The 27,588-nt window shown below is 39.6% G+C and overlaps 2 protein-coding genes across 2 annotated transcripts; both read left to right on the top strand.

Annotated features, from left to right (window-relative positions):
* Positions 1–15,084: 15,084 nt before the first annotated feature.
* Positions 15,085–18,349, top strand: LOC119722585. The gene is made up of 4 exons (XM_038192766.1): positions 15,085–15,230; positions 15,330–15,423; positions 15,930–16,013; positions 16,849–18,349. Exons 1-4 carry the CDS (start codon positions 15,138–15,140, stop codon positions 17,064–17,066), a joined length of 489 nt encoding a protein of 162 aa, XP_038048694.1. The 5' UTR covers positions 15,085–15,137; the 3' UTR covers positions 17,067–18,349.
* Positions 18,350–23,183: 4,834 nt separating this feature from the next.
* LOC119722584 lies at positions 23,184–27,242 on the top strand. The gene is made up of 4 exons (XM_038192765.1): positions 23,184–23,340; positions 23,440–23,533; positions 24,317–24,400; positions 25,232–27,242. The coding sequence occupies exons 1-4, from the start codon at positions 23,257–23,259 to the stop codon at positions 25,447–25,449; spliced, it is 480 nt and encodes a 159-aa protein (XP_038048693.1). The 5' UTR covers positions 23,184–23,256; the 3' UTR covers positions 25,450–27,242.
* The last annotated feature ends 346 nt before the right edge of the window (positions 27,243–27,588 follow it).

The following is a 27,588-nucleotide window of genomic DNA, read 5'->3' as shown; positions in this document are numbered from 1 at the left end:
AACAGCGTTTGTCCATTGTCGGACTTTGCGTCGCACTTTATATGAGGCGTCGGACCTATGAGGGGGAATTTATGCCTCATAAGTCCGACGCCTCATAAGTCCGACGCCTCATAGCTCCGACGCCTCATAAGTCCAAAACAGCGTTTGTCCATTGTCGAACTTATGAGGCGTTGGACTTAATATGAGGCGTCGGACCTATGAGGCGGAATTTATGCCTCATAAGTCCGACGCCTCATAAGTCCGAACCGTCGGACCTATGAGGCGTCGGACTTAAGATACGGTCCCGACCAAAGAGCAGTGCCGTCGGTAGTCTCGGTGCTACTGGCAGGGCCGCCCTAGGCGTTAAGGTCGAGGAGAGGACCCAGACCAATAGTGTGACGGAAAGTGTAGTGTTTATGCACATGTACATGTTATTGTACGTACACGTGTACGCGCGGAGGTTCTGGCAAGTGGCAGTGAGCTGTACGAACGTGAGTTGAGGGTGCTCTCGCTGTGGTGTGTATTGCTATATGGTGAATTGCGCTATTTGCTACGCGCGGGTGAATTGTTGGACTGTTTAGCCGTTCACGTGCGGGTGCATTGTGGTTGATTTGGGCTGGGCCCATGGTTTCGTAGTGCTACGTGCGCGCGAACCATATCTCCACAGTGGCACTGAGCTATGCAATGCGATACTATCGTTCAGGCAGTGCAGCATTGGCTACAGTGTTCCTGTAATGCAGCTTTGGTTGTGCATTGCTACAGTGTTCCTGTATTGCAGCAATGGTTGTGATTCAGTCCTGCCATCGTTTTGGACAGGAACAGGAGAGGGATGCGACAGCTCAATTGCTCCGCTACTGAGTAGCCCTGTTTAGGATCCACTCTGCTCATCCTAGACAGGGAGGGGGCTAATTCGATAATGATTTATATTAATTTTCTTCGAGACTAAGTTTTGTTTCATAAACCCATGTAGTAAGAAGGTAACAAAAATCAAGAACATCTTAGAAATTGTGACGGTAAAGTGGTATTTGTTGCGATTTTTTCATGTCGCCATCCAAGGTGCCTTTTTAAAAAAGTCTCCCATTCGTCTTCCATGTGTGCATATCAATGATTACCCTTTTATATTATTAGTCCATAGTATGCCCTAAATATACAATGACAAATCGAAAAAGATTGGCTCATTAATTTTACTTGAGCGCCTTCAGAGCGCATGTCGCCAATTTCATAACCAGATACGTTACTATTTTTTTCGAAACGATAAACAGACTTAAAATTTCAGGAATATGCACGTTGAAGTTGCTCACAGACTAGACCAAACTGGGTATTATATTGTACAAATGGCATGAATCTAATACATTTTGAATTTGAATTTTTTTTAGAACTGTCAACGAAAAAAATCCATGTGTTACGTATGTGTAGCGCCAGATACGTTACCTATTTTTGCTTTTCCTTTCGAGACACGTGAAGGAAGCTGACCTCAAACACCATACCAGTCAACAGTGTGTTGGGTGATGACTGATCAAGTGGCGGAAGAAGTAGTTAAGGTCACACAGTTTGTCAAGGGAAGCCTATTTCAACATGAGCGGGCCAGATACGTTACACCAGATACGTTACACCAGATACGTTACTGATTATGAATTCATCATGCAAATGTTATGCTGACGTCAACAAACATGAGCTACGTCATCGATTCCCACGCTGTCTACACGTTTTAAAGTTTCTTAACACATTTAATTGTGATTCATAGAGCGCATGCTTGCCGAGAAGGATTGTAATGTTGTGCTGGATTTCTGTCGAATATGTAAAATATTGGTAAAATATGTAACTTGTAGAATCTGTAGATAAAGATTTTAGGAAGTGAGGGGTTGTAATTGCACAAAAACTTGATAACATGAAACCATCGTTGTTGGTTTACATAGAATATCTTAGTTTATTATGGTAACGTATCTGATCAGCCTGGTAACGTATCTGATGAGCTCGGTAACGTATCTGTTCAAATATCAATCTTTAATTTGCGAGCGTAGCTAAGATGATACAATTAAATGTATTGTTCAGACATTATCTCTAAGCAACAGGGACACTTAAATGATGGTTTCGAGGGTTCGGGTGGTAGTGTAGGTGGGTTGGTTGGGGTGAACTTAGGGGTGGGAGGTGGGGCAGCTCAACACACTTGGGAAAAGGAAACTCTGACCTCCATCCTGTGTGCCTGAATTCAATTTTAAATCATTTGGTCATAGTTGATCAGGATTGTTTGCCAGGGGATGCACTAGTTGCATTTTAGTAAAGTCATTAACTGTGATATGCATGCGCAAAACATATCACGCGAACAAAACGTCACATGATTATTCCGTATAATTTATATTCCCCTGCTCTGACCCCCCAAAAATGAAAAAAAAAAAATTATAACCTTAATAATAGAACAAGATGATATTCTAAACGCAGGCGCGGATCCAAACCCACGGGTCTCGATCCCCCCCCCGTTATGCTCTGACCCCCCCCCTCCCAAATCGCAACATTGGTATACAAAAAAAATATCTGAAAGGCCGACCCCCCTGCAAAAATTCCTGGATCCGCCCTGCATTATGGTCCTTGAATTATATACTTAAGTAATTCTTTGTTTTTTTTAACGATTAATGATGTTTTTTTGTTGACAGACAGAATTAACGAAACCTTTTATTTCAGTCTGTCTGTCACAATGTGTACCAATGAAATTCACATCTACTTAAATATCTACATATCTTATTTAAAGACATGAATTTATTGAAGTGGACTTGCGGTAACGTATCTGGTAGATCGTTACACGACGTTTAGAAGACTTAACTTCAAGTAGTTATTTTCCCCCCAAAATAAAAACATTTGTTAAAAATCGCCTTTGTTTTATTCCATGTGTTCATCAAATGCACATTATAACGTAGAGTGACGAAATTGGGATCGTTTCTGCTGTGTTAAACAATGCAAACTCGACTTTTCTTGATTGTTTTTTAATTGTCGGGTTCTGACTTTTTTCGTTTACAGGGTGTACACATTTTTATATTTTGACAACAACTTTGGTGTATAGTATATGGAGCGCGTGGCGTTTTCAATATAACATCATTATAATATGATTGATTACAGCAGCTGCTATAAAGTTTTGTGTAAGTGCTGCTTACTGCGTCATCCCGTATATGGTGTTTTAATTATAAATCTGATTTGCCAGATGTTACCAAAGCAGCCTGGCATTGTGGATCTCACTATCTCAATCTCATGGGAAATATTCGTATAATTACCTGTTCATCGAAATGATAATGACTAATTATTAGTTAATGGCAAATAAATGCGAAATTGCAACGTGCAAAGTGATAGATGTAGCAACTGAAATTATGTGCATAGCAAATCGAGACAGACAATTTATGTGTCTTGTTTTCACAATCTAGAAAAAAACACGATGTTTTCCAATGTACCTGTCAAATATTGTCACTCAAATCCCTCTATTTTTAGTCTGTCTTTCACAATGTGTAGCTCCGAAATTCATATTGACTTAAGCCTCCCCAGTTTTTGTTTCAAAGACAACTTTTCTATAAATAAAATAGTGGTAACGAGGCTCGTGCCATATTTTCAGTTGGGAGCGCTACATTAACTAATACTGTACAAATGCACCATTCTCACGACTATTTATTTAGGGGGAGTACATTTTGCTGGTGCAATTGATTGTTTTCATGGATTTTTTTTCTTTTTTTTGGGGGGGGGGGGGGGCTTGACAAATGTTTTGGGGGGTAAAGCCCCCCTAGGCCCCCCCCCCCCCCCGTAGAACCGCCACTGGGTCTAACTTGATCTTTTCTGCCTTTTCCCGCTTTTCTCATTCCTCCGCGGCCGCCCTAACACAGGGCGACGGGTCAAGGGCTAATCGTCTTTCCAGCTCTCATTTGATATAATTTTGTTGAAAAATAAAATATAAGGTGATCGCCAAGTTGAAATCAAAACGAGGCTGTTGTGTTTGCAAAGCAATGGGTCATCCAAGTAGCCGCGAACCTGCTAACACAGCTTTTTTCCAATATAGCCAGTGCAAAGGAACCAATGCGCACGTACCTTGAAAAAAGGTCCAGTCTCTGGATTGTTTTCCTTCTCGGACACTGACCTGGAGTTTGTAAGGATCCTTCGTGTATTCGGTAACTGCAAATAACAATCGCAGAACACGGGCTTAATTTAAAAGAAATATTGCATTAGGGCTTCTTATACGCTCGGTGGGTTAACGTCTATATCTTTCATGTAAATCAAAGAAGAGAATGTTGCTTTAATACACGAATCCAGACACGTGATCACGCATGAGACCTTCAACAGTTCAATATTGTGCACTGTTGCATACCACAATTGAGTCGCGGAAGTTTTATGCTTTTGCTATGACGGGAACGTCATTCGTGATAGAATTGTTTGCGTGCTGTGATTTGTCTGAATCCTTTTCTTACAAAAATAAAATCAATGGTTTTATCACTGAGAATTACCATTCAATTTACAACTGATTGAGACAATGGTTTACAAACGGCAATAACTATTGATTAATACCATTGGTTACCATTGCGATGGTGTTTTGGAATGCTACCATTGGAATACCATAGAGTTTACCATTTTGTACCGCTGATAACACCATTGGATTCACTGAATGGTAGACACCATTCATGGATTAAACCATTGGTTCCACTCAATGGTGTTCCAGGCATCATTGGAAATTGTTTCTGTTTTTATACAAAAACATTTTTGCCAGTTCTATATAGGCATATAGGCTCATTTGCTCTTCGGGCATTTTGGTCGTTTCCAATAACCACACCAAATGTCTATAGCTTTGATTCTAATCGCAACTAGAATGCTTAAGCTTTCTTTTAGAACAACAGTAATTCAAATCACTGAACACAAACACCGTTTTAAAGTTCTGTCCACAGCTCACAAAAAATTAAGTGTTCTTTCAGCAAAACGAAAACAATTCGATCCCTATGAGAATTCTTTTCAGTTTGATGAAAGAACACTCACCTGTTTTATGATCCGTGGACAGAACTTAAAAGCGGTGTTTGTGTTCGAAATTCCGTAACTTGAAAAGTACATGAATGATTTGAATGATTCTTGTATTAAACGAAAGCTTATTGATTGGATTTTTATATCCTAGATTTTGAAAGTGCTACATGAAAAACTTCATTCAAAAATTGGTCCTGCCATTTGGTTTTTTTTTTTTTTTACTCACCCTGTACACGGACTGATTTATGTTGCCCAAGGCTTAATTTACCCATCAAGTGTGGATACATACCCATTAAGAACTCGTGTCCAAAGAGGGGCATTATGAAACAGTGTTGACACACATCCTCAGCGTCGTTGCATGTCATATCGATGCGACTGAATCCCTGATTGGCGGTGGGAAAATCAAAGAAAGGGAATGTAACTTTCTTTTGTTGGGACTTTATACGTTAGACAATATGCGGCAGGAGAATACATGTACAGGGTGAGTCAAAAACAGAGGAACCCAAACCCCCCAAAATATGTTTCATATTTAAAAAAAAAAATGAAGCACCACAAATAGTAATGACTGGAAAGCCAATTTCATAAGCTACTTTTAGATGAAAAAAATACTGAAATGATTTAATCCGTTCAAATGATATCACCATTTAAACGCAATAAACCTAAAACCTGTTTCGTCCAAAAAAGGAGCAATTTATTGTGTATTCTGACTATTTGGAACAACAAAGAAAACTTGTTTCAACAACTGTCAACAACTGTAGTACACAATATCTTTATTAATGACCCTTGTTAGGCAAAACATAGTATTTTTAAAATCCACTTTATTAAAAGACGGGCCTTCGAAAAGACTTTGTGTAATATTTTTTAACTTTTCAACTGAGGTTTTATCGCTGGTGATGTTTGAAGACAATTTGGACGACGATTCTTGAAATCGCTTTTTTGACGAAAGAGATTGAAAGGTCATTGTGTTTAAATGGTGATATTCTTTGTACGTATTGAGCAATTTCAGTCATTTTTTCATCTAAAAGTAGCTTATGAAATTGGCTTTCCAGTCAGTATTATTTTCGGTGCTACATATTTTTTTAAATATGAAATATAGTTTTGGGGGTTTGGTTGCCGCTTTTTTTGACTCACCCTGTAGGTACCATTTTTGCTTTTGATGAATCGCTTTCTTCGGCATTCCAGTTACTCTCCACTCCACTGACGACAAGCATCAAACAGGCAAGCAAGATTCGGGGCATTTTCGCGACTGATCAGTTCAACAGCTCTGGCCAAATTGTACGTGAAAACTGAGGACCATGCACCGATGTGTACCGTATATATGATGTTTATTAATAACTCAATGATCTATGAGTCGGGATTGTTTTTGCATTAATATGCTAATGTAAATGTCTTTTATTATGTACACTTTGTACATCCAAAGAAACATTGTTACACGTCCTCAATTACTGCCCAGTAATGCTCAATCAAGGCAACAATGTTTTACTGGAAATCTGTAAATCCCTAGACAAAATGTACAACAGCTGCTCTTACCGCAAACTCTTTGCCGATCTCGATGGTAAACACGCTCCTGGCTGCAATACCATCCCACCATCCATACTACCAACCACACCTAAGCCAGACATTGTCATAACAGACGAACATAACAAAGACATCACCATAGTTGAATTAACGGTACCATTCGAAACTAACATAACTAAAAGCCATGACTACAAAATGCAAAAATATGCCAACCTAACACGAGATTTGCGTGAGATAGGCTTCAACTCCAAACTCATCGCCTTGGAAAAAGGAAGTAGAGGCTTCATAGACGAAAACAACAAAACACAAATCCGCTCCCTATTCAATATGATGACAAAAACCGAAATACGGCAACTCACCACTCACCTGTCAAAAACAGCACTGGTCTCATCCTTCGTTATCTTCTACTCAAAATACAGCCCCGTTTGGATTGATTCTCAAGATTAAGGTATTCTTTCATATCGCCCATCCCACTCATCAATATTCCCTTGACCTAGCCAAGCAATCATTATTCCTAATGCTTTTCTTGTTATGCTTTCCTTGTTATGCTTAATTGTTAATTATTTAATTTGTCAATTCTGCAAACCATTTTTTCCCTCTTACTTCTACATTAATTTCTAGTTCCTTGCTTCATTGACATTTAGACTGTTTCTTTTGATTCGTCTTTCATGTTCATGATGTTCTAGGTTTCCTCCATGTCTTTTGGTTGTTGTTGATTTATGATTAATGAATAAAAGACATGAATTAATAAATAATTTGTCGAATAAGCAATAGCTTTCGAGTAATTAAATGCACAATTCAAGGTAATACATCTTCTAATGCCAGGTACTTTGTTCTTCAGTTCCAATGTACTGTTTTATGTTGCAAAGTGCAAGAGGTGCAGCGGTGGGCATATACTCGAACCGAGAAACACACAACACCAGAATATCCTACATATTAAAGTTTGCCATACAATTCAGCGCTGTCAGATGTAGGGCGCCTTCGCTCGTACCCCCCCTCCTGCAAACAGGACGCTGGGAAGGGCTGATTTCTTCGAGCTCTCTTTGGAGAGATTTTGCGTGACCTGTGACGTAGCATGCAGCGCTGCTGATGAGCTACCCATAATGCCATGCGTACTTCCTTCACAAGATTCTGTGAAGCGGCATCAGCCCTTCCTAATGTCAGAAAAAAAGTTGCCGATTACATTTCACTATAGCCCCACACGCGATCTCCGTGTGAGATGCATATTGCCCATCATGTTTCCAGTGGAATAACCTAGCTGTATTGCAAAAATTGTGACTTCAGTTTTTTTTTCCCTATAGGATTCAGAATATTTATTTACCCGAAATTATATTACAGTGTTTGAAATTACCCGGTCTGAAATGTCCCGGTCTTCAATTTCCACACTGGCGTAAAAATATGACCGAGTAATAATTATTAATAAAATGATTTATAAACCTACTGACAAAGTCAGTGAACTAGCACACCATTTACAAGCGTGCATGTAGGGCAAACTTCTGTAGGATATTATTATTATATTAGTGAGTGCTGCAATCAGAACCGTGATTGGTCAAAACATCAGGCCCGGATTAGGTGTTTCGTAGGCCCTAGGCACCAGTGTTCCGTAGGCCCTACTCCGCTCTAGCCACCGGCACCAAATTCAAGGTACAAAGCACTGTACAAATCAGGCCAGGACCCGGGTCCTAGCTCTAAAAGCCTGTTGGCACCAAGGGCGTCAATTGCTTCTCAAAAGTGGAGGTGGTACTGTATCTTGATCAGAACTAATGCGAGTGCGAAGCCTAAACGGCGTGGGGTTGGGGCCCGCTTAAGGGCCCTGAAAAACCATTGGATTCTAGACACTCTGTGGTGACATCTGAGACAATTATGACCACTTTAACCAACTTTTGTTTAGCAAAAGAACATCATCATTTTCGAGTTTGGAGTACTTAAAACCAGCTGTTCTGAGCTATAGAATCAAAATATGAAGTTTACAATGTTTTATTCGGGGACGAAAATAGCTTGAAGACGACGACGACATGCCCCCCCCCCGTCCCCCACCGATCGACGCCCATGGTTGGCACCGTGCTTCAGAAGCACATACTTTACACGTACATTGTATACGTAGGTCACGTATGCTTACGTGATGTACATTTTACGGCGCCGCGCCAGTTGGTGAAATCGTTTTTTAAAACTGTGGGTGTGGGTGTGTGTGAACGTATAAACACTGCCTTATATGGGGTACCGGAACAATGGAAGGTACCCCAAAAGGAATGCCTACCGACTTGCGGGGTACCATTTTGGTACCCACAAGTTTTTCACGAAATAGATATATGGATTTTACTCAAAAACTAGGAATTTCCAAGGTGGGTTGATTGGTCGCTAATGGAAGAGTTTTAGAAAAGGGGTATTAAGTCCGAATTTCAGCCCAGGAAATTAATTCTGGTTAAAATAAGAGCATTTTGAAATTAGTGTGCGACATTTCAAAATTTTAGTACACGAGAACAAAGGAAGTACCCCACTTCCATGCCTGTGTAAGCGTGGGTGCGGGTATATAGGCCTGTAATTATGTGTTTTATGGCACATTGCGGTATTTTCGTAGGCCCCCGAATTTTTCGTAGGTCCCGGATATTTTCGTAGGCCCTAGACACAGTGCCTACTCTGTTCCTATTGGATAATCCGGGCCTGCAAAACATCATGGGCGTGGCTTGACTGAGGGAGCGGTCTATTTCCCAATGGGACATAAACAATAATGTGCCTACACGCGTACTGTTTTGTCGCAGTGCAAGTACAGTGTGAGTATAAAAAAGGAAACATAAATGGCAGGACCAATTATTTAATTAAGTTCTGCATGTAGCACTTTCAAAATGTAGGATATCAAAGCCCAATCAATAAGCTTTCGTTTAGTACAAGAATCATTCAAAACACGTATGTGTACCTTTCATGTTATATACGGAATGTTGAACACAAACACCGTTTTAAGGTTATTTCCAAGGATCACAAAAAGGTAAATGTTCTTTCATCAGCAAAACGAAAAACATCACATAGGGATGTGTGTGAATTGTTTTCGTTTTGCTGAAAGAACACTTACCTTTTTTTGTGATCCGTGCATGGACAGAAGTTTAAAACAGTGTTAAAATTCTGTAACTTACATTATGCTCCTGACATTTGGGTTTTCTTTACCGAAAACTCTTATTGGCATGTATATTTAGCTATCCGCGATATGAATCACTAAATCATTGCAATACTTAATCTTTTGAATAAGATTATGGTAATTTGCGTTAAACCCCCCCCCCCCCACAAAGTACAATGGACTTGTGTGGAGACAAATTTATAACTCTGTGTAATAATCGCAGTGAATTATGCAATTGCCCTTCAATTATTGTATTAGAATGTACAAGTAACTTCCAGATTAACACAGGGAATTCACAGACAAGCTACGCTGATATAGCCCTTTAATCACAAATAATTTATGCCAGTAATTCTTTATAAAAAAAATCAAGCTGGCCCAGCATTTATACAGTACACATCGGTGTTAGGTGCTCAGTTTTCATATGGCCAGACTTGTTATCTACTGTTCAGTCGCCAAAATGCTCCGAATCCTTTTTTCATGTCTGATGCTTATCAGTCGAGTGGAGAGTAACTGGGAAGCTAAAAACAGTAACCAATCTGGTGCAAATCTGGTAACTATTCTAGAGTGGTACCTCGTTTAACTTGAAATAGGTCTATAACTTGAAGAAAGTTACATCTCATATACTTTTGTTTCTCTCCTCAAATCAGGGATTCAGTCTCATCAATATGAAATGCAACGACGCTATGGATTTGTGTCAACACTATTTTATTCTGCCCCTCTATAGTCACGAGGTCTTAGCAGGTAAGTAACACTGATGCTCACATATGGTATGCATTAGACCTGATAGGGCAGCACTGCAGGAAATCTGTCCATGGGTTTGATATTGTTAATTGTTGGATCGGTAAACAGGCTTTGAGACGAAATTAACCGAAGCTATACTGCCGTGATCAAGATGTGACCAACGGTGGTGATGTTACTAACAGTTGTACAAGCGCGCTGTTTCATTGTCATTTAGTTTAAGAATGACCACATTTCAAAAACCCTTTTTTTTTTAAGCTGTGTCTTTGCCATTTTAAATTGGCCATCAAATTGATTACATAGTTATTGAGCTGGTGAATTATCATAATTTCAGCATGACAAGTTAGTAACAAAATTATGCCTAAATTCAAAGGGATAAGCGAATATGGTTTGAACAACCATGGGCGTCACCATGATTTTTGTTAGAGGGGGCAAAGCACGTTTTCCTCCCCAAAATCCCTGTACTTTTCCAGCATATTCTCAATTGATCATTTTTCGAGGGCGGGCAGGTACATTCCCCTCCCCCCCATTAAATAAACAGCAATACGACTCCGCGCCTCTTTTTTATCTGTCTTTCTTTTCCTTTTTTTCCTCCTTTTTCTTTTTTTGTTGCTTTTCCGGGGAGGGGGGAGCGCCCCCCCTTGCCCCCCCCCCCTTCCCCTCGCGACGCCCGTGTGAACAACATGACGTCGAAATGTGCCTATTATAAATTATGGCTAATATGTTAAAGATCTACATGTATAAATCGCCACCAAACGTCTCAAAAAGCACCTGTGCATTGATTCTTTGTTTAACGTTAAGCTCACGCATGTACATACTGCGATTATTTTTTGCAGTTTTCGAATACACGAAGGACCCTTACAAACTCCAGGTCGGTGTTCGAGAAGGGATACAAAGCAGAGACTGGAGATTTTTCCAGGGTAAGTGCAGATTGGTTCCTTTTATGAAGGGACATCGCATATCGCAAACGTGTGCGCATACGTATGCGATGTCGCGAAATTTATCGCGAATGTGTGCGCACACGTATGCGATGTCGCAAAATTTATCGCGAATATGTGCGCACACGTATGCGATGTCGCGAAATTTATCGCGAATGTATGCGCACACGTATGCGATGTCGTGAAATTAATCGCGAATATGTGCGCACACGTATGCGATGTCGTGAAACAATTCGCGAATATGTGCGCACACGTATGCGAATTTGTTTGCAATGTCGTGAATTTTATTGCATACCTTGTCGCATACCTTTCAGTAAAATTCCTAATGAACTGGGGAGTTGTAGCAGCTAGTCTGGAATCTAGACGTACTGTTAGATATAAAAAGGGTCTGACTAATAAACCTTCGCGCGTACGCTGTTCCTCGTGCAATCGTTACTACTAGTACTGTCGAGCGCAAACTTGCTACTTGCGCAACTTTGAAATTTGCGCGCGCAAGTTTGAAACTTGTGCAGAGTGGTGAATTTGTTTCAATACACGTACTTTTTGTGATATTTAATACAAATTAGAGAAATCTTATTCAATAAAGGATTTAGTATTGCAATGAACAAGTGATTTATAATTGTGGATAGCTAACCACAGGTCAATTTTCTGATGATTTTTAGTCTAAGTCCGGGGGAGGCGCCATATAATCGAAATAATTTATGAGTCGGGGTTGTTTTCGCATAAATATGCTAATGTAAACGTCTTTTATTATATTTGCTGAGTAGGCAATAGCTTTCGAGTACTAAGATGCATAATTCAAGGTAATACATCTTCAAATTCCAGGTACTTTGTTCTTAGGCCCCCCAAAAAACGTCTCCGATTTCTGGTGTGCGCGCGCGTCGCCGTAGCCATGCGCGTCGGCAAAATGAAAAAGTTTTTTTTTCAATGAAAGATGATGTCTCAAAACCGCCAAACTCACTGGTTTGAATGGAATCATGCTGCTGCACAATTTTAACGTGTTTTTAGATTGGGTTATGGTCTAGAAAAAGCTTTATGTGGCCTCTCTGGACTCCCATATATTTGCACTAAGTTTAGTCGGGCACCATTTGCAGTCATCAGCCGACATTTGTAGCAAAAAAATCAGGTAAAAAAAAAAAAAAAAAAAGCCGCGTCGCCACACCACTTTTTGGGCAAGCTCCATACCAAAAACCGGAGACTTTTTTTGGCCTTAGAAGACAAACGAAGGACGCTCACAGGGGGAACGGAATGATAGAAACGCGTTAAAGGGAATGAAACGAACTCCAGTGATGTGCACTGAATGAGACACAATAGCATGAATCTGGCAAAGGGACAGAGACAATGAGCATACAGGATGGAATAATACTTTATTTATTCAGATTTATTGGTAAAAACACCTGTCTCCCAATAATACAACTATCCAATTAAAAGTAGTATACCAAATTTGATTAAAAACCGTCCAACAGAGTAAAAATACATTAACAACAATAATTCCCTTAATTACAATAATTCCCTGAATAATATGAAAAATCTGTGCGACAATTACATGTAGTCGTGTATATTATAATTATTTTGAGTTGCATTATAACAGTGTGTTAATTATCTCAAATTTCTGAAAGATTAACGAAATACAAAGTCAATTGCAAGACTGAGCAGGAAAATATATACTAGAAAAACTGCATAGTTATATTTCTACAGAAATTCTATTGATAGAGGATAGTCGTTGTGTTTTCCAAGCTTTTGATTCATTTTTGAATACAACCGTTGAATGTCAATGAATCGAAAAATAAAAGTTTTGAATTGATGGGATGGAGCAGCGTTTTGTGCATTTTCACTTTGACGTAGGCCATGATGACATTTCATGCCAGATTGACTTTTTTCCTTAAACTTGAGCACCCTTCGTATTTCTTAGACCTCATGGGTAGACTTTATGAGTATAGCGGCCGTCTTATAGGGCATCCTTTGTTATTTTAATTCAGTAACAATGAGTGCTTAAAAGGTTTATTTCTGGTATGTCACAGCAAGACAAATGTATTGCCTTGATGACTGCTACCTATAAGGTCCATATACGCCTTTTTTGAAATATTGTGGGCAAGAGAGAGCGCCTTTTTTTCAGTGGGTGACCTCTCTTGTATATTCACCCCGCAAATGTATTATATTATGTTATTCATTTTTTTAAAAACTATTTCATTGAAAATAAAACATGACAGAATATAATTCTGGTATGCGCGCGCGTCGCCGTTGCCATGCCCGTCGGCAAAATGAAAAAGTTTTTTTTTTCAATGAAAGATGATATCTCAAAACCGCCAAACTCACTGGTTTGACTGGAATCATGCTGCTGCACAATTTTAACGTGTTTTTAGATTGGGTTATGGTCGAGAATAAGCTTTATGTGGCCTCTCTGGACTCCCATATATTTGCACTAAGTTTAGTCGGGCACCATTTGCAGTCATCAGCCGACATTTGAAGCAAAAAAATCAGGTAAAAAAAAAAAAAAAAGCCGCGTCGCCGCACCACTTTTTAGTTTGCCATGCAATTAAGTACTGTTACATGTACGAAGCCTTCGCTCGAACCCCCCCCCCCCCCGCCCTGCAAACACGACTTTGGGAAGGGCTGATCTCTCCAAGCTCTCATTGGATAGATTTTGCGTGACCTGTGACGTGCACTGCTGATGTTTATCATACATAGCGCGCGCTATAGCTGAATGCGAAGGTCATGATAAGTTACCCATAATGTCATCCGTACTTCCTTCACAAGATTCCGCTGTTTTGTCGTAGTGCAAGTACAGGGTGAGTAAAAAAAAATGAAAACACAAATGGCAGGACTTATTATTTAATGAAGTTCTGCATGTAGCACTTTTAAAATCTAGGATATGAAAGCCCACTTAATAAGCTTTCGTTTAGTACAAGAATCATTCACATCACTTGTGTACTTTTCAAGTTACGGAATTTTGAACACAAACAAGGTTTTTAAGTTCTGTCCATGGATCACAAAAAAGGTAAATGTTCTTTTAGCAAAACGAAAACAATTCACACAGGGATGTAGTGTATGTGAATTGTTTTCGTTTTGCTGAAAGATCACTTCCCTTTTTGTGATCCGTGCATGGACAGAAGTTTAAAACGGTGTTTGTGTTTTAAAATTCCGTAAATTGAAAAGCATGGGTGATTTGAATGATTCTTGTACTAAAAGAAAGCTTTTTAATTGGGCTTTCATATCCTAGATTTTGAAAGTGCTACATGCAGACGTGCACGTATTATGCTTAACTGCTGCACTTTGTGACTTTTTAGCAACTTACAGTGCATTTGAACTTAATAAAAACTCTAATTGGCATTTGATTATTTGTTCGTTGAATGATGCTTTGAAGTACTCAAAAGCCATTGCATATTCGACAACTAAATTGACGTTTACATTGAGTATTTTGATGCCAAAAAACCGAGTCTGAAATTATTTCGATTATCTGGCGTCTCCCCCGCGGCTTTAGACTAAACCATCAAAAAATTTACCGTTAGCTATCCACGATATGAATCACTAACTCATTGCAAGACTAAATCTTTTGAATAAGATTATGGTAATTTGCTTTAAAAAAAACCCAACAAAGTACAATGGACTAGGAAACAAATTCATAACTCTGTATAATTATCGCAGTGAATTATGCAATTGCCCTTCAATTATTGTATTAGAATGTACAAGTAACTTCCAGATTAACACAGGGAATTCACGGACAAGCTACGCTGATATAGCCCTTAAACCACAAATAATTAATGCCAGTAATTCTTTATAAAAAAAATCAAGCTGGCCCAGCATTTATACGGTACACATCGGTGTTAGGTGCTCAGTTTTCATATGGCCAGATTTGATACTGATCAGTCGCCAAGATGCTCCGAATCCTGTTTTCATGTCTGATGCTTATCTGTCGAGTGGAGAGTAACTGGGAAGCTGAAGACAGTGACCCATCTGATGCAAATCTGGTAACTATTCCGGAGTGAGACTTTGTTTAACTTGTATAATAGGTCTATAACTTGAAGAAAATTACATCTCATATACTTTTGTTTCTCTTCTAAAATCAGGGATTCAGTCTCATCAATATGACATGCAACGACGCTATGGATTTGTGTCAACACAATTATATTGCGTCCGTCCATAGTCGCGAGGTCTTAGCAGGTAAGTAATACCGATGCTCAATATGGTATGCATTATACCTGATAGGGCAACAGGGAATCTGTCCATGGGTTTGATACTGTTAATTATTGTTGGATCGGTAACAGGCTTTGAGACGAAATTAACCGAAGCTATACTGCCGTGATCAAGATGTGACCAACGTTGGCGATGTTACTAACAGTTGTACAAGCGTGCTGTTTCATTGTCATTTACTTTAAGAATAACCACATTTCAGTAACCCTTTTTTTTTTAAAAACCCTAACAGGCCGGGTTATTTTGACCATCTCTCAGCCGTGGGGTGGGGGGGGGGGGCGCATTTCGTTCCCCCCCCTAAGATCTCGGCCATCGAGTAACGAAACATTTTGAAACTTGGTACATGCATAGAGCAATTCTTCATGAACATACCCAAGAAATTCATGACTATATGTCAAAGTGCATAGGCCCCTGTGCATTGATTCTTTGTTTAACGTTAAGCTCACGCATGTACATATGGCGATTATTATTTGCAGTTTTCGAATACACGAAGGACCCTTACAAATTCCAGGTCAGTGTTCGAGAAGGGATACGAAGTAAAGACTGGAGCTTTTTTCAGGGTAAGTGTAGATTGGTTCTTATTTAGTTGGCTTTGTTGAAAGACAGGCCTGCGAGGCAGGCTGTATTTGGATGGGTTACAAAAAAAAGATATGTGCAACCTCAACTGTAACGACCTGACTGAGAGTGTCTTTCGCTTTGTAAAATGAGCAACCTCGAATTTTGTCTCAATTTTGTGCCGTCACATCCCCAAGTTACACTGTGTATAGTCCGATCATTCACCTGACCTTTCGCCAGTCGATTTTGAATTCCAAAGTCACGCTTGCGTCTTGTCAAAAGGCCCGGACTGGTTGATATAAACGCGACTTCCAATAGTTTTAATTATTGACCCCAGATTTAATCCCAGTGGACCTTATTCATGAGGTAGCCATTTTTGTCGTGTTCCCTAAATGTATTTCATAAATTGTTAACTGTTGAATTGGATGGCGCCAGACCATTTATGCAGGCATATTTTACTTTCATTTAAAAAAAATCTGTCTCAAAACATTAGGGAATGTTAAAATAACAAATTTTTTATTTTTCATTTAAGTAGACTTCAATTATTTATGTACTTGCTTTCATTTCACTTCGCAAGTTCCAAAAATGAAGATTTTACCTTACTTTCAATTCAACATGGCCGACTCGCGAATAAGGCCAATGAGGGCTACACTTCTCATTTTATCTTCATGAGTTTGGAAGGAAACCACTTTTGTAAAGCTTATGGTTTGCTTTTTTGGCAGCAAGGCATTAGTATATGGACTATAAATCAGAAGATGCATGAGAAACCGAACCGCCACCCTGTATCATTGTCGGCCTTATAGAGTCTTCTTCCCTTTCTTTTCTCTCTCTAATTCCCAGACGACGTGGATGGGAAGTATCGATGGTGCGAATCCGTCAACTCTGAAGCAAGCTGGGTATTCTACTACTCACGGAGATACACGGCTTGCTTCGAAAACTCCTTTGATGATATTTCCATACCCGAAGGATGCGCTAAGCCGCTTGCCGTCGTAACTTATGACACTCATCTTTACGATGACAAAGTGCGCGGCCAGCAGATGCTACTCTGTCTGCCCTAGTTTGCATGGTTGTAATCAAATCATCACAGGTCATAGTAAGCAGGAATGTTGACCAAACATTCAGGAGTCAAATTTAGAAATTCAACTTCATGAAACTATTATATCGCAGACTTCCTATATCTTCTAGGATCTCGGGTTTTCCGACCAGCCCACCACATCCTTCCCGGATATACCTTTATGCTGCTGCCATATTTCAGTCATGTTCCCAGGCCCTGTATATTCAATAACGGTACTGAATGCTAATATTTTTTGTGCAAAAAGAAGCCAGACTATTTTCCTTCCAGCCTCGCTTGGATTACGTTGATTTGAATGGGAAAAATCAAGATGGCCTCAACATGATAATGGTCTATTGCCAATTGTCACAAGCACATTATATAGGCTGCACCTATAAACCTTGGCTGCCGCGATCGACCAAACGAGCCCCAGTATACCTGTACGAAGATGCCAACCTAGACTTTGCGAATCGTCCCTAAAAGAAAGAGCTCACTTCTAAACCCCCGAACAGACTGTCTGCAACGTGTGATTGACTAGATTACGACTCTGCTCTTTGAAACTTTCAACCCCGTATCAGATAGACACGTCACATTTGCGGGATCAAGGGGCCATACTATAGACCTTTATCATGCTGCCACCTTTTCAGTCATGTTCCCTGTATCTAATAACAGTACTGACTGATAATGTTTTATGTGCAAAAAGGAACCAGCCTATTTTTCCCTTCCAGCCTCGCTTTGGTTGATTTGAATGGGACAAAATCGAGATGGCCACAGCATGATAATGGTCTATTATTATTATTATTATTATTATTATAATTGCATAAGTGGGCTAGTTTTGGAAATTAAAGTGTACAGACGTTATGAAAACGATTATGCTATACATGTACTTTAAAATAAGTTGTCAAACTTTTGCTGTTGTATTAAGTACAATTTCCATGTAGTTATTTCGGTATTTCACATCATTGTGGATGGATGAAAGATAATCAGCACGTTGGATGGGTTCAGAGATGTTCATTCCAGCATAATGACGTATGTACCGATACACAAGTCTATTCCATCTATTAAATTCCATCTTATTAACAAGTCTATTCATTTAATTTCAGTAGGCCTACATTTATTTTTAAAATAGTTCTATATAAAGTTCTGTATACAACTTACACTGTATACACCAGCACGCACCGGTATTTTACATGAGAGTAGCTTAGATATATATTGTTACTTATAACATATATAAGATTTGAGGCTTTGCATGGTGGAGTATCGGTATCGTTTCGGTTTGCGGTAACACCATGTGGTAATAACTACTGCTTAGAAGATATTTAGTTCTGAAAAGAACTTGTCCTGCTTTTTATCAACTTCGCTAAGTAGTTTTTTGTTCTGATAAGAACAGTCCTGCTGTAAGTTCTAAACGAATTTGTCTTTGGTCTCAACGTTTCGACTAGCCTGCTCTAGTCATCGTCAGGTCTATTCCATCTATTAAATCTGACGATGGCTAGAGCAGGCTAGTCGAAACGTTGAGACCAAAGACAAGTTCGTTTAGAACTTACAGCAGGACTGTTCTTATCAGAACAAAAAACTACTTAGCGAAGTTGATAATAAGCAGGACAAGTTCTTTTCAGAACTAAATATCTTCTAAGCAGTAGTTATTACCACATGGTGTTACTGCAAACCAAAACGATACTAATAACATATACTTATTGGATACTATTTTTTCATGCAACGTCCTCAAACAATTGGTACAAATTCTTGTTTCCTTTAATTATTGAAGCATAGTTACCATGAAGTTCTTTCTTTCACAATCATCGTTATTTATGTTTGTCATCATATTGCATCTATTCTTGTAAAATTTTAAATTGAAATTCATCAGTTAAAATTAATTCATCAAATCTAAATTAATTCATGAATTTAAAATTAACTCGTCAAATTAAAATTAATTCATCAAACGTAATTAATTCATCAATTAAAATTAATAGACCTTTAATTAATACATAAAATTATAATTCGTTGGAGGTCAAACTCGATAAGTACAGTCGAACCCTGATAATAAGTCAGTTTTTCTTTGTTTTCCAATACAAGATACCTGTTATAACAAGGTAATTTGTAAGTCCCAAGGAGCGTTACAAAGGTGTTCGACTGTAACTATTAATATTGGTGTTCTCTAATTCTCGCCCGTCAGCACCATTTTGTCGTTCTTAAAGTATCAGTCACAGACAATGTACTGCTATATCATATCCCCCAAGTTTTTGTTATCCATTCATATTTTGCGCGAGGAACGTTTTCAAATTACCGTTGAACGCCTATTCAGACGGAATTGCAAAAGATTCAGTTGTACGGTTTATACCCATGGGGTCTACCAAACTATCCGAAATAGGGGGATGATTCCATAGCCCATCCCCGCGGTCAACAAGTGTGGGGGTATACACCCCCACCCCACCCCGGGAATTACGTATAAATGCGGTGACAGCTTGATTTTTTATAAATAAATACTGGCATAAAGTATTTGTCGTTTTATAGTTATATCAGCGTAGCTAGTCCGTTCCCTGTGTCAAACTGGAGGTCACTGTACATTCTAATGCAATAATTAAAGAGAAATTGCAAATGATAATTGTGCAGAGTGGTGAATTTGTTTCAATACAGGTACTTTTTGTGATATTTAATACAAATTAGAGAAATCTTATTCAATAAAGGATTTAGTATTGCAATGAATAAGTGATTCATAATTGTGGATAGGTCAATTTTCTGATGATTTTTAGTCTAAGTCCGGGGGAGGCGCCATATAATCGAAATAATTTATGAGTCGGGGTTGTTTTCGCATAAATATGCTAATGTAAACGTCTTTTATTATATTTGCTGAGTAGGCAATAGATTTCGAGTATTAAGATGCATAAGTCAGGGATGTTAGGGCGTTATAGGGGCTGTTTGGTTCAGATTCTTCCAAAAGCACCAAATTCGGCACAGATGTCGTCCATACCATACTATTTCGATTTTTGACGGGCGCCAAGACAGGCGCCCCACGGGGCCGCCATATTGGCAAAATCCAATATGGCCGCCAACCGGGTCAGAGGTCAATCAAACTAAACGAGCCAGAGTCATAAATAATACCACTTTTCAGGTATTTTCGGGGTCGAGCAATCTGAATCTGATGTTATTTTAACGATTTGAGGCAAGACAGATGCCCCAAGGGACCGCCATATTGGCAAAATCCAAAATGGCCGCCACACACCGCAGTTAAAAAACTAAACTAGCTAGAATCATGAGTAATACAACTTTGGAGGGGTTTTCGGTGTCAAAGAATATGAATCTGAGGTTATTTTAATGATTTGATGCAAGACGGATGCCCCGGGGGCCACCATATTGGAAAAATCCAATATGGCTGCCAGCCAAGTTTATAGAGGTCAGTCACAGTTAAAAACTAAACGAGCTAGAAGCATTAATAATACCATTTTACAGGGGTTTTCAGGGTTAGAGAATCTGAATCTATTGCTTTATTAAAGATTGTAGGTCACATTTTGCCCTAAAGTTCATTAGGGATCAGACTTTTCAATAAAGATTACTGTTTTAACTATGTTTATTAATATATTTGGGGATGATATCTGCAGTGACAAAATGCTATATGCCGCTGTGTGCGTTTGAATGGAGCTGTTTATTTACAATATGATGATATTACCACCTATACGTTCTGGCCCGCCCTCTATGATGCCCGGCCAGAAATGAGTACTGTACTGGTCATCACCACCGTCCAATTATGCACATTTCTCCATGATTTGTAGAGGACCTTGCATATAGAAACCCAGTGTGGTTGCATTTCTACCTTCCCTTGCATGAGCCAGCCGCAGTGCAAGAGAATGGCGCATGCCACTGAAGCATCATTGAGAGTGTGGTCCATAGTGATTGCCATGTACTGGTACCATCTTTGTGCCAGCCCCACTCCATGAAGTCAGGAATTTCCTGCTAGACCGAGGTGGCCTGTAGTAGCGGTTGCTTTACATGTTCAAACAGCACAGCAGGTAGCTGGATTGCTTCCGACAAGCTGCTTTCAGTAGTGAAGAAGCGATACCTGGCCCATTTGACACCTGCAGCTGCACCACCTCCTTGCTCTGCATGACATGGCGAAGCAAGTCGTGTCGCACCATGTTAGGCTTTGGAAGAGGGGTGGTGCCAAGGACTTTGTCAGACCAAGATCGGAGTAGATGCTATGGACTAGTGTCACTGTACTTTTCACCACTTCTGAAGCCCACCCAGAGCTCCAATAGGCCGAGGATCTCCAAAACAAGCTTGAAATGATCTCGGAAGTGATTGCAGTGACTCTCAATCCTTCAGGCTCAGTGGGTCGCATATCAAATTACTCCGGTGTGTCCATTCATTCCTACAATGCTCTGAGTAGGCGGTCTGCTTGACCAGGTAAAGTGACGTGAGAGAGACTTAAATGGGCGTACCTCGTGCGGCTGATGTGATGCTCATTGAGTTCAGACTGTGAGCGAATGTCAGGACCTCAGCATTAGAAAGGACAGTGGCCCTCCCATCCTCCATGCCCAGAGTGAGGCAGGTGCTTCCCTATCACATTGATGAATGTCTTCAATGTGCAGCACGCTGCACGCCCATCATAGGTACAAACTTGTCTTCTCCTAAAAAAAAATTCGGTGGTATTGACTTTTGAGAGCAGCTTGATGATATCATACAGTGACTGATCCAAACACGCCGGTCTGGCCTGGATTGAGGAATTCAGTGCCCTGCATCGTCAGTTCCTTCACGTGCTTGAACATTGAAGATGTGGATGTAGCCTTGTGTAGGAAAAATTTAATAGGGCATAGATGCCGATTTCGGCAAGGGGCTTCGCTGACTCGTTTTGCTAGCACTGAGTTAATTGTATCCCAATCAGGTGATGATGTCACCATCTGCAGGCCTGCGTTGCTTCAGTAAGCTGGTACATGTGCCATCCAAGCCTCATCCTTTCTTGACCTTGTCCACTCGCACATCAAGGGATGGCTTAACTTCGCTTGTCAAGTCTGGGTGCAAAGACAAGAGTTCAATTTGGGGGAGGCTGGGTCATGTAAGAGTCAGGTAGCTTTGGAGTTGATGTGTCGGAGAGGTCAAGCTTGATGAGCCCGCTTCACTGCAGGGTTTCATGCGAGAAATGGATATTTACGGTTTGGGCATATCACTGGAACTCACCAAGTGAGAGGTTGCCCTGAGCCTCGGTTATCTGTGATCAATATCTTGGGTGGTGAAGCCAATGAAACGACCGTTGGTTGATAGCACCACCCATCCTCAGCATGGCGGGCACACACCACCGTACACGCGCCTGTTCATCCTTACAATAACTTAGGACATTTTTTTTCGCTCCAATTTAAGATTGTTTATGTGGTATGTGTAGAGATGTCAAACTTTCCGACATGTGCAGCTAATAGGAAAGAGTTTTTGTATATGGAATGACGCACCAGAAACACCAGGTTTAACCCAAATGATCTCAAGTGGTAAACTTGACCTCAAATCATTAAAATAACATCACAAAAACTTCATTGAAAATATGGTCCTAATTTGTGTGTTTCCATTTTTTGACTCACACAGTACACGTATTATGCTTAACTGCTGCACTTTGTGAACTTTTAGCAACTTACAGTGCATTTGAACTTAATAAAAACTCAAATTGGCATTTGATTATTTATTCGTTGAATGATGCTTTGAAGTACTCAAAAGCCACTGCATATTCGACAACTAAATTGACGTTTACATTAAGAATTTTGATGCCAAAAAACCCGAGGCCAGTCCGAAATTATTTCGATTATCTGGCGTCTCCCCCGGACCTATAGACTAAACCATCAAAATTTGACCTGTGGTTTATAACTATCCACGATATGAATCACCATATCATTGCAATACTAATTCTTTTGAATAAGATTATGGTAATTTGCGTATACAATGGACTTGTGTGGAAACAAATTTATAACTCTGTATAATAATCGCAGTGAATTATGCAATTGCCCTTCAACTATTGTATTAGAATATACAAGTAGCTTCCAGATTAACACAGAGAATTCACGAACAAGCTACGCTGATATAGCCCTTAAACCACAATTAATTTATGCCAGTAATTCTTTATAAAAAAATCAAGCTGGCCCAGCATTTATACGGTACACATCGGTGTTTGGTGCTCAGTTTTCCCATATGGCTAGATTTGATACTGATCAGTCACCAAAATGCTCCGAATCCTGCTTACATGTCTGGTGCTTATCAGTCGAGTGGAGAGTAACTGGGAAGCTGAAAACAGTGATGCAAATCTGGTAACTATTCCGGAGTGAGACTTTGTTTAACTTGTATAATAGGTCTATAACTTGAAGACAGTTTACATCTAAATACTTTTGTTTCTCTCCCCAAATCAGGGATTTAGTCTCATCAACATGACATGCAACGACGCTATGGATTTGTGTCAACACTATGTTATTGTGTCCCTCAATAGTCGTGAGGTCTTAGCAGGTAAGTAACACCGATGCTCAATATGGTATGCATTAGACCTGATAGGGCAACAGGGAATCTGTCCATGGCTTTGATACTGTTAATTGTTGGATTGGTAACAGGCTTTGAGACGAAATTAACCGAAGCTATACTGCCGTGATCAAGATGTGACCAACGGTGGCGATGTTACTAACAGTTGTACAAGCGTGCTGTTTCATTGTCATTTAGTTTAAGAATAACCACATTTCGGTAACCCTTTTTTTTTTTTTTTAACCCTAAAAGGGCCGGGTTATTTTGACCATCTCTCAGCCGGTGGGGGGGGGGGGGGGGGGCAGATTTCGGTTCCCCCCCCCCACCTAAGATCTCGGCCATCGAGTAACGAAAAATTTTGAAACTTGGTACATGCATAGAGCATCTCTTCATGAACATACTCAAGAAATATCATGACTATAGGTCAAAGGGGTTTGGAATTATGGCTAATTAATTATTCATATGTACGAATGGTAATTCTGGTCTGTGTACACGACGTATATGGGGAAATTCAGTTTTCACGGCGCGTAGCGCCGGAAAATTTTTCGCTGCGCGACAACCCCTGGTCCGATTTTTATATTCTTGGTGTCAAAAGATGCGCAAGGCTTGAGGCTAAAAAGTCATAACAGCTCGGGTCGCGAAATGTTTTTTTTAAAGGCTATCGCGGAAAAAGTCGAGGGGGGGGGGGACGGATTCCGCCCCGGCCCTTTTAGGGTTAAAAAGCTTGTTTAACGTTAATCTCACGCATGTACATACTGCAATTATTATTTGCAGTTTTCGAATACACGAAGGACCCTTACAAATTCCAGGTCAGTGTTCGAGAAGGGATACAAAGTAAAGACTGGAGCTTTTTTCAGGGTAAGTGCAGATTGGTTCCTTTACATTGGCTTTGTTGAAAGACAGGCCTGCGTGGCAGGATGTGTATTTGGATGGGTTACAAAAAAATCTGTGCAACCTCAACTGTATTACGACCTAACTGAGAGTGTCTTTCGCTTTGTAAAAAGAGCAGCCTCAAATTTTGTCTCCATTTTGTGCCGTCACATCCCCAAGTTACACTGTGTATAGTCCGATCATTCACCTGACCTATCGCCAGTCGATTTTGAATTCCAAAGTCACGCTTGCGTCTTGTCAAAAGGCCTGGACTGGTTGATATAAACGCGACTTCCAATAGTATTATTGACCCCAGATTTAATCCCAATGGACCTTATTCATGAGGTAGCCATTTTTGTCGTGTTCCCTGAATGTATTTCATAAATTGTTAACTGTTGAATTGGATGGCGCCAGACCATTTATGCAGGCATATTTTACTTTCATTTAAAAAAAAACTGTCTAAAAACATTAGGGAATGTTAAAATAACAAATTTTAAATTTTTCATTTAAGTAGACTTCAATTATTTATGTACTTGCTTTCATTTCACTTCGCAAGTTCCAAAAATGAAGATTTTACCTTACTTTCAATTCAACATGGCCGACTCGCGAATAAGGCCAATGAGGGCTACACTTCTCATTTTATCTTCATGAGTTTGGAAGGAAACCACTTTTGTAAAGCTTATGGTTTGCGTTTTTGGCAGCAAGGCATTAGTATATGGACTATAAATCAGAAGATGCATGAGAAACCGAACCGCCACCCTGCATCATTGTCGGCCTTATAGAGTCTTCTTCCCTTTCTTTTCTCTCTCTAATTCACAGACGACTTGGATGGGAAGTATCGATGGTGCGAATCCTTCGACTCTGAAGCAAGCTGGGAATTCGACTACTCACGGAGATACACGGCTTGCTTCGAAAACTCCTTTGATGATATTTCCATACCCGAAGGATGCGCTAAGCCGCTTGCCGTCGTAACTTATGACACTCATCTTTACGATGACAAAGTGCGCGGCCAGCAGATGCTGCTCTGTCTGCCCTAGTTTGCATGGTTGTAATCAAATCATCACGGGTCATAGTAAGCAGGAATGTTGACCAAACATTCAGGAGTCGAATTTAGAAATTCAACTTTATGAAACTATTATATCGCAGACTTCCTATATCTTCTAGGATCTGGGGTTTTCCGACCAGCCCACCACATCCTTCCCGGATATACCTTTATGCTGCTGCCATATTTCAGTCATGTTCCCAGGCCCTGTATATTCAATAACGGTACTGAATGGTAATATTTTTTGTGCAAAAAGAAGCCAGACTATTTTCCTTCCAGCCTCGCTTGGATTACGTTGATTTGAATGGGAAAAATCAAGATGGCCTCAACATGATAATGGTCTATTGCCAATTGTCACAAGCACATTATATAGGCTGCACCTATAAACCTTGGCTGCCGCGATCGACCAAACGAGCCCCAGTATACCTGTACGAAGATGCCAACCTAGACTTCGCGAATCGTCCCTAAAAGAGAGAGCTCACTTCTTCTATATCCTAAACCCCCGAACAGACTGTCTGCAACGTGTGATTGACCTGTGATTGACTAGATTACGACTCTGCTCTTTGAAACTTTCAGCCCCATATCAGATAGACACGTCACATTTGCGGAGTTATCAAGGGGCCATACTATAGACCTTTATCATGCAGCCACCATTTCAGTCATGTTCCCTGTATCTAGTAACAGTACTGACTGATAATGTTTCATGTGCAAAAAGGAACCAGCCTATTTTTCCCTTCCAGCCTCGCTTTGGTTGATTTGAATGGGACAAAATCGAGATGGCCACAACATGATAATGGTCTATTATTATTATTATTATTGTTATTATTATTATAATTGAATAAGTGGGCAAGTTTTGGTAATTAAAGTGGACAGACGTTATGAGATTGATTATGTTATACTTTAAAATAAGTATATAGTTGTCAAACTTTTGCTGTTGTATTTCTAGTATGATTTCCATGTAGTTATTTCGGTATTTCACATCATTGTGGATGGATAATAGATACACCGCACGTTGGTTGGGTTCAGAGATGTTCATTACAGCCTGATGACGTATGCACCAATACACAATAATTTCATTTAATTTCAGTATATTTATTTTTAAAAATTGTTCTCTATAAACTTCTATACAACTTTAATAAAAAAAATACACCAGCACGCACCGGTATATAACAGATTAGATATATATTGTGACTAATAACTTATACTTATTAGATACTATTTTCCATGCATAGTCCTCAAAAGAATTGGTACAAATTCTTGTTTCCTTTAATTATTGAAGCAATAACCATGAAGTTCTTTCTTTCACAATCATCGTTATTTATGTTTGTCATATTGCATCTATTCTTGTAAATTTTAAAATTGAATTCATCAGTTTAAATTTAATTCATCAACTTTCTCTTAATTCATTAATTCATGAATTTAAAATTAACCCGTCAAATTAAAATTAATTCATCAAATGTAATTTATTCATCAATTACGATTAATAGACCTTTAATTAATACATAAAATTATACTTCGGTGGAGGTCAAACTCGATATGTACAGTCGAAGACTGATAATAAGTTTGTTTTTCTTTGTTTTCCTTTGTTTTCCAATAGAAGATACTGTTATAACAAGGTCATTTGTAAGTCCCAAGGACCGTTACAAAGGTGTTCGACTGTAACTATTAATATTGGCGTTCTCTATATAATACTCGCCCGTCAGCACCATTTTGTCATTCTTAAAGTATCAGTCACAGACAATGTACTGCTATCATATCAGGCGCGGTTCTAGAACCAATATTTTTTTTAGGGGGGGGGGGGGGGCTAGCAGGGTGGATCCAGAATTTTTTTCAGGGAGGCGTGCTGAAATGTAGACCGGTTTTTTTCTCCAGACACTTAGGCCTCCGAAAAACAATGGGGGGGGGGGGGGGGGCTCATGCCATATTTTCAATGGGGAGCGCCAATAAAATCCTAAAATCATTCACACTATATTTTAATGTGAATGATGTGTGAATGATTAAAACTACAAACAATGATTAAAACAAATGATTAAAACAAATGATTAAAACTACAAATGCACCCTTGTCACGACTATTTCTTTAGAGGGAGACCGTTCGCATGTACATCACAATCCTTCTTTTTGCTAATGCAATT

Source organism: Patiria miniata, unplaced genomic scaffold, assembly GCF_015706575.1.
Source record: "Patiria miniata isolate m_02_andy unplaced genomic scaffold, ASM1570657v1 HiC_scaffold_16, whole genome shotgun sequence".
Classification (NCBI taxonomy): Eukaryota; Metazoa; Echinodermata; class Asteroidea; order Valvatida; family Asterinidae; genus Patiria; species Patiria miniata.
This window is presented reverse-complemented; position numbering and strand designations above follow the sequence as displayed.

Coding starts and splice junctions, on each gene's coding strand:
- LOC119722585 (XM_038192766.1), top strand. CDS start 15,138: ATGCTCCGAATCCTGTTTTCATGTCTGATGCTTATCTGTCGAGTGGAG. Junction 15,231..15,329: donor ACCCATCTGATGCAAATCTG/GTAACTATTCCG, acceptor TTCTAAAATCAG/GGATTCAGTCTCATCAATAT. Junction 16,014..16,848: donor AGACTGGAGCTTTTTTCAGG/GTAAGTGTAGAT, acceptor TCTAATTCCCAG/ACGACGTGGATGGGAAGTAT.
- LOC119722584 (XM_038192765.1), top strand. CDS start 23,257: ATGCTCCGAATCCTGCTTACATGTCTGGTGCTTATCAGTCGAGTGGAG. Junction 23,341..23,439: donor AAAACAGTGATGCAAATCTG/GTAACTATTCCG, acceptor TCCCCAAATCAG/GGATTTAGTCTCATCAACAT. Junction 23,534..24,316: donor TAGTCGTGAGGTCTTAGCAG/GTAAGTAACACC, acceptor TATTATTTGCAG/TTTTCGAATACACGAAGGAC.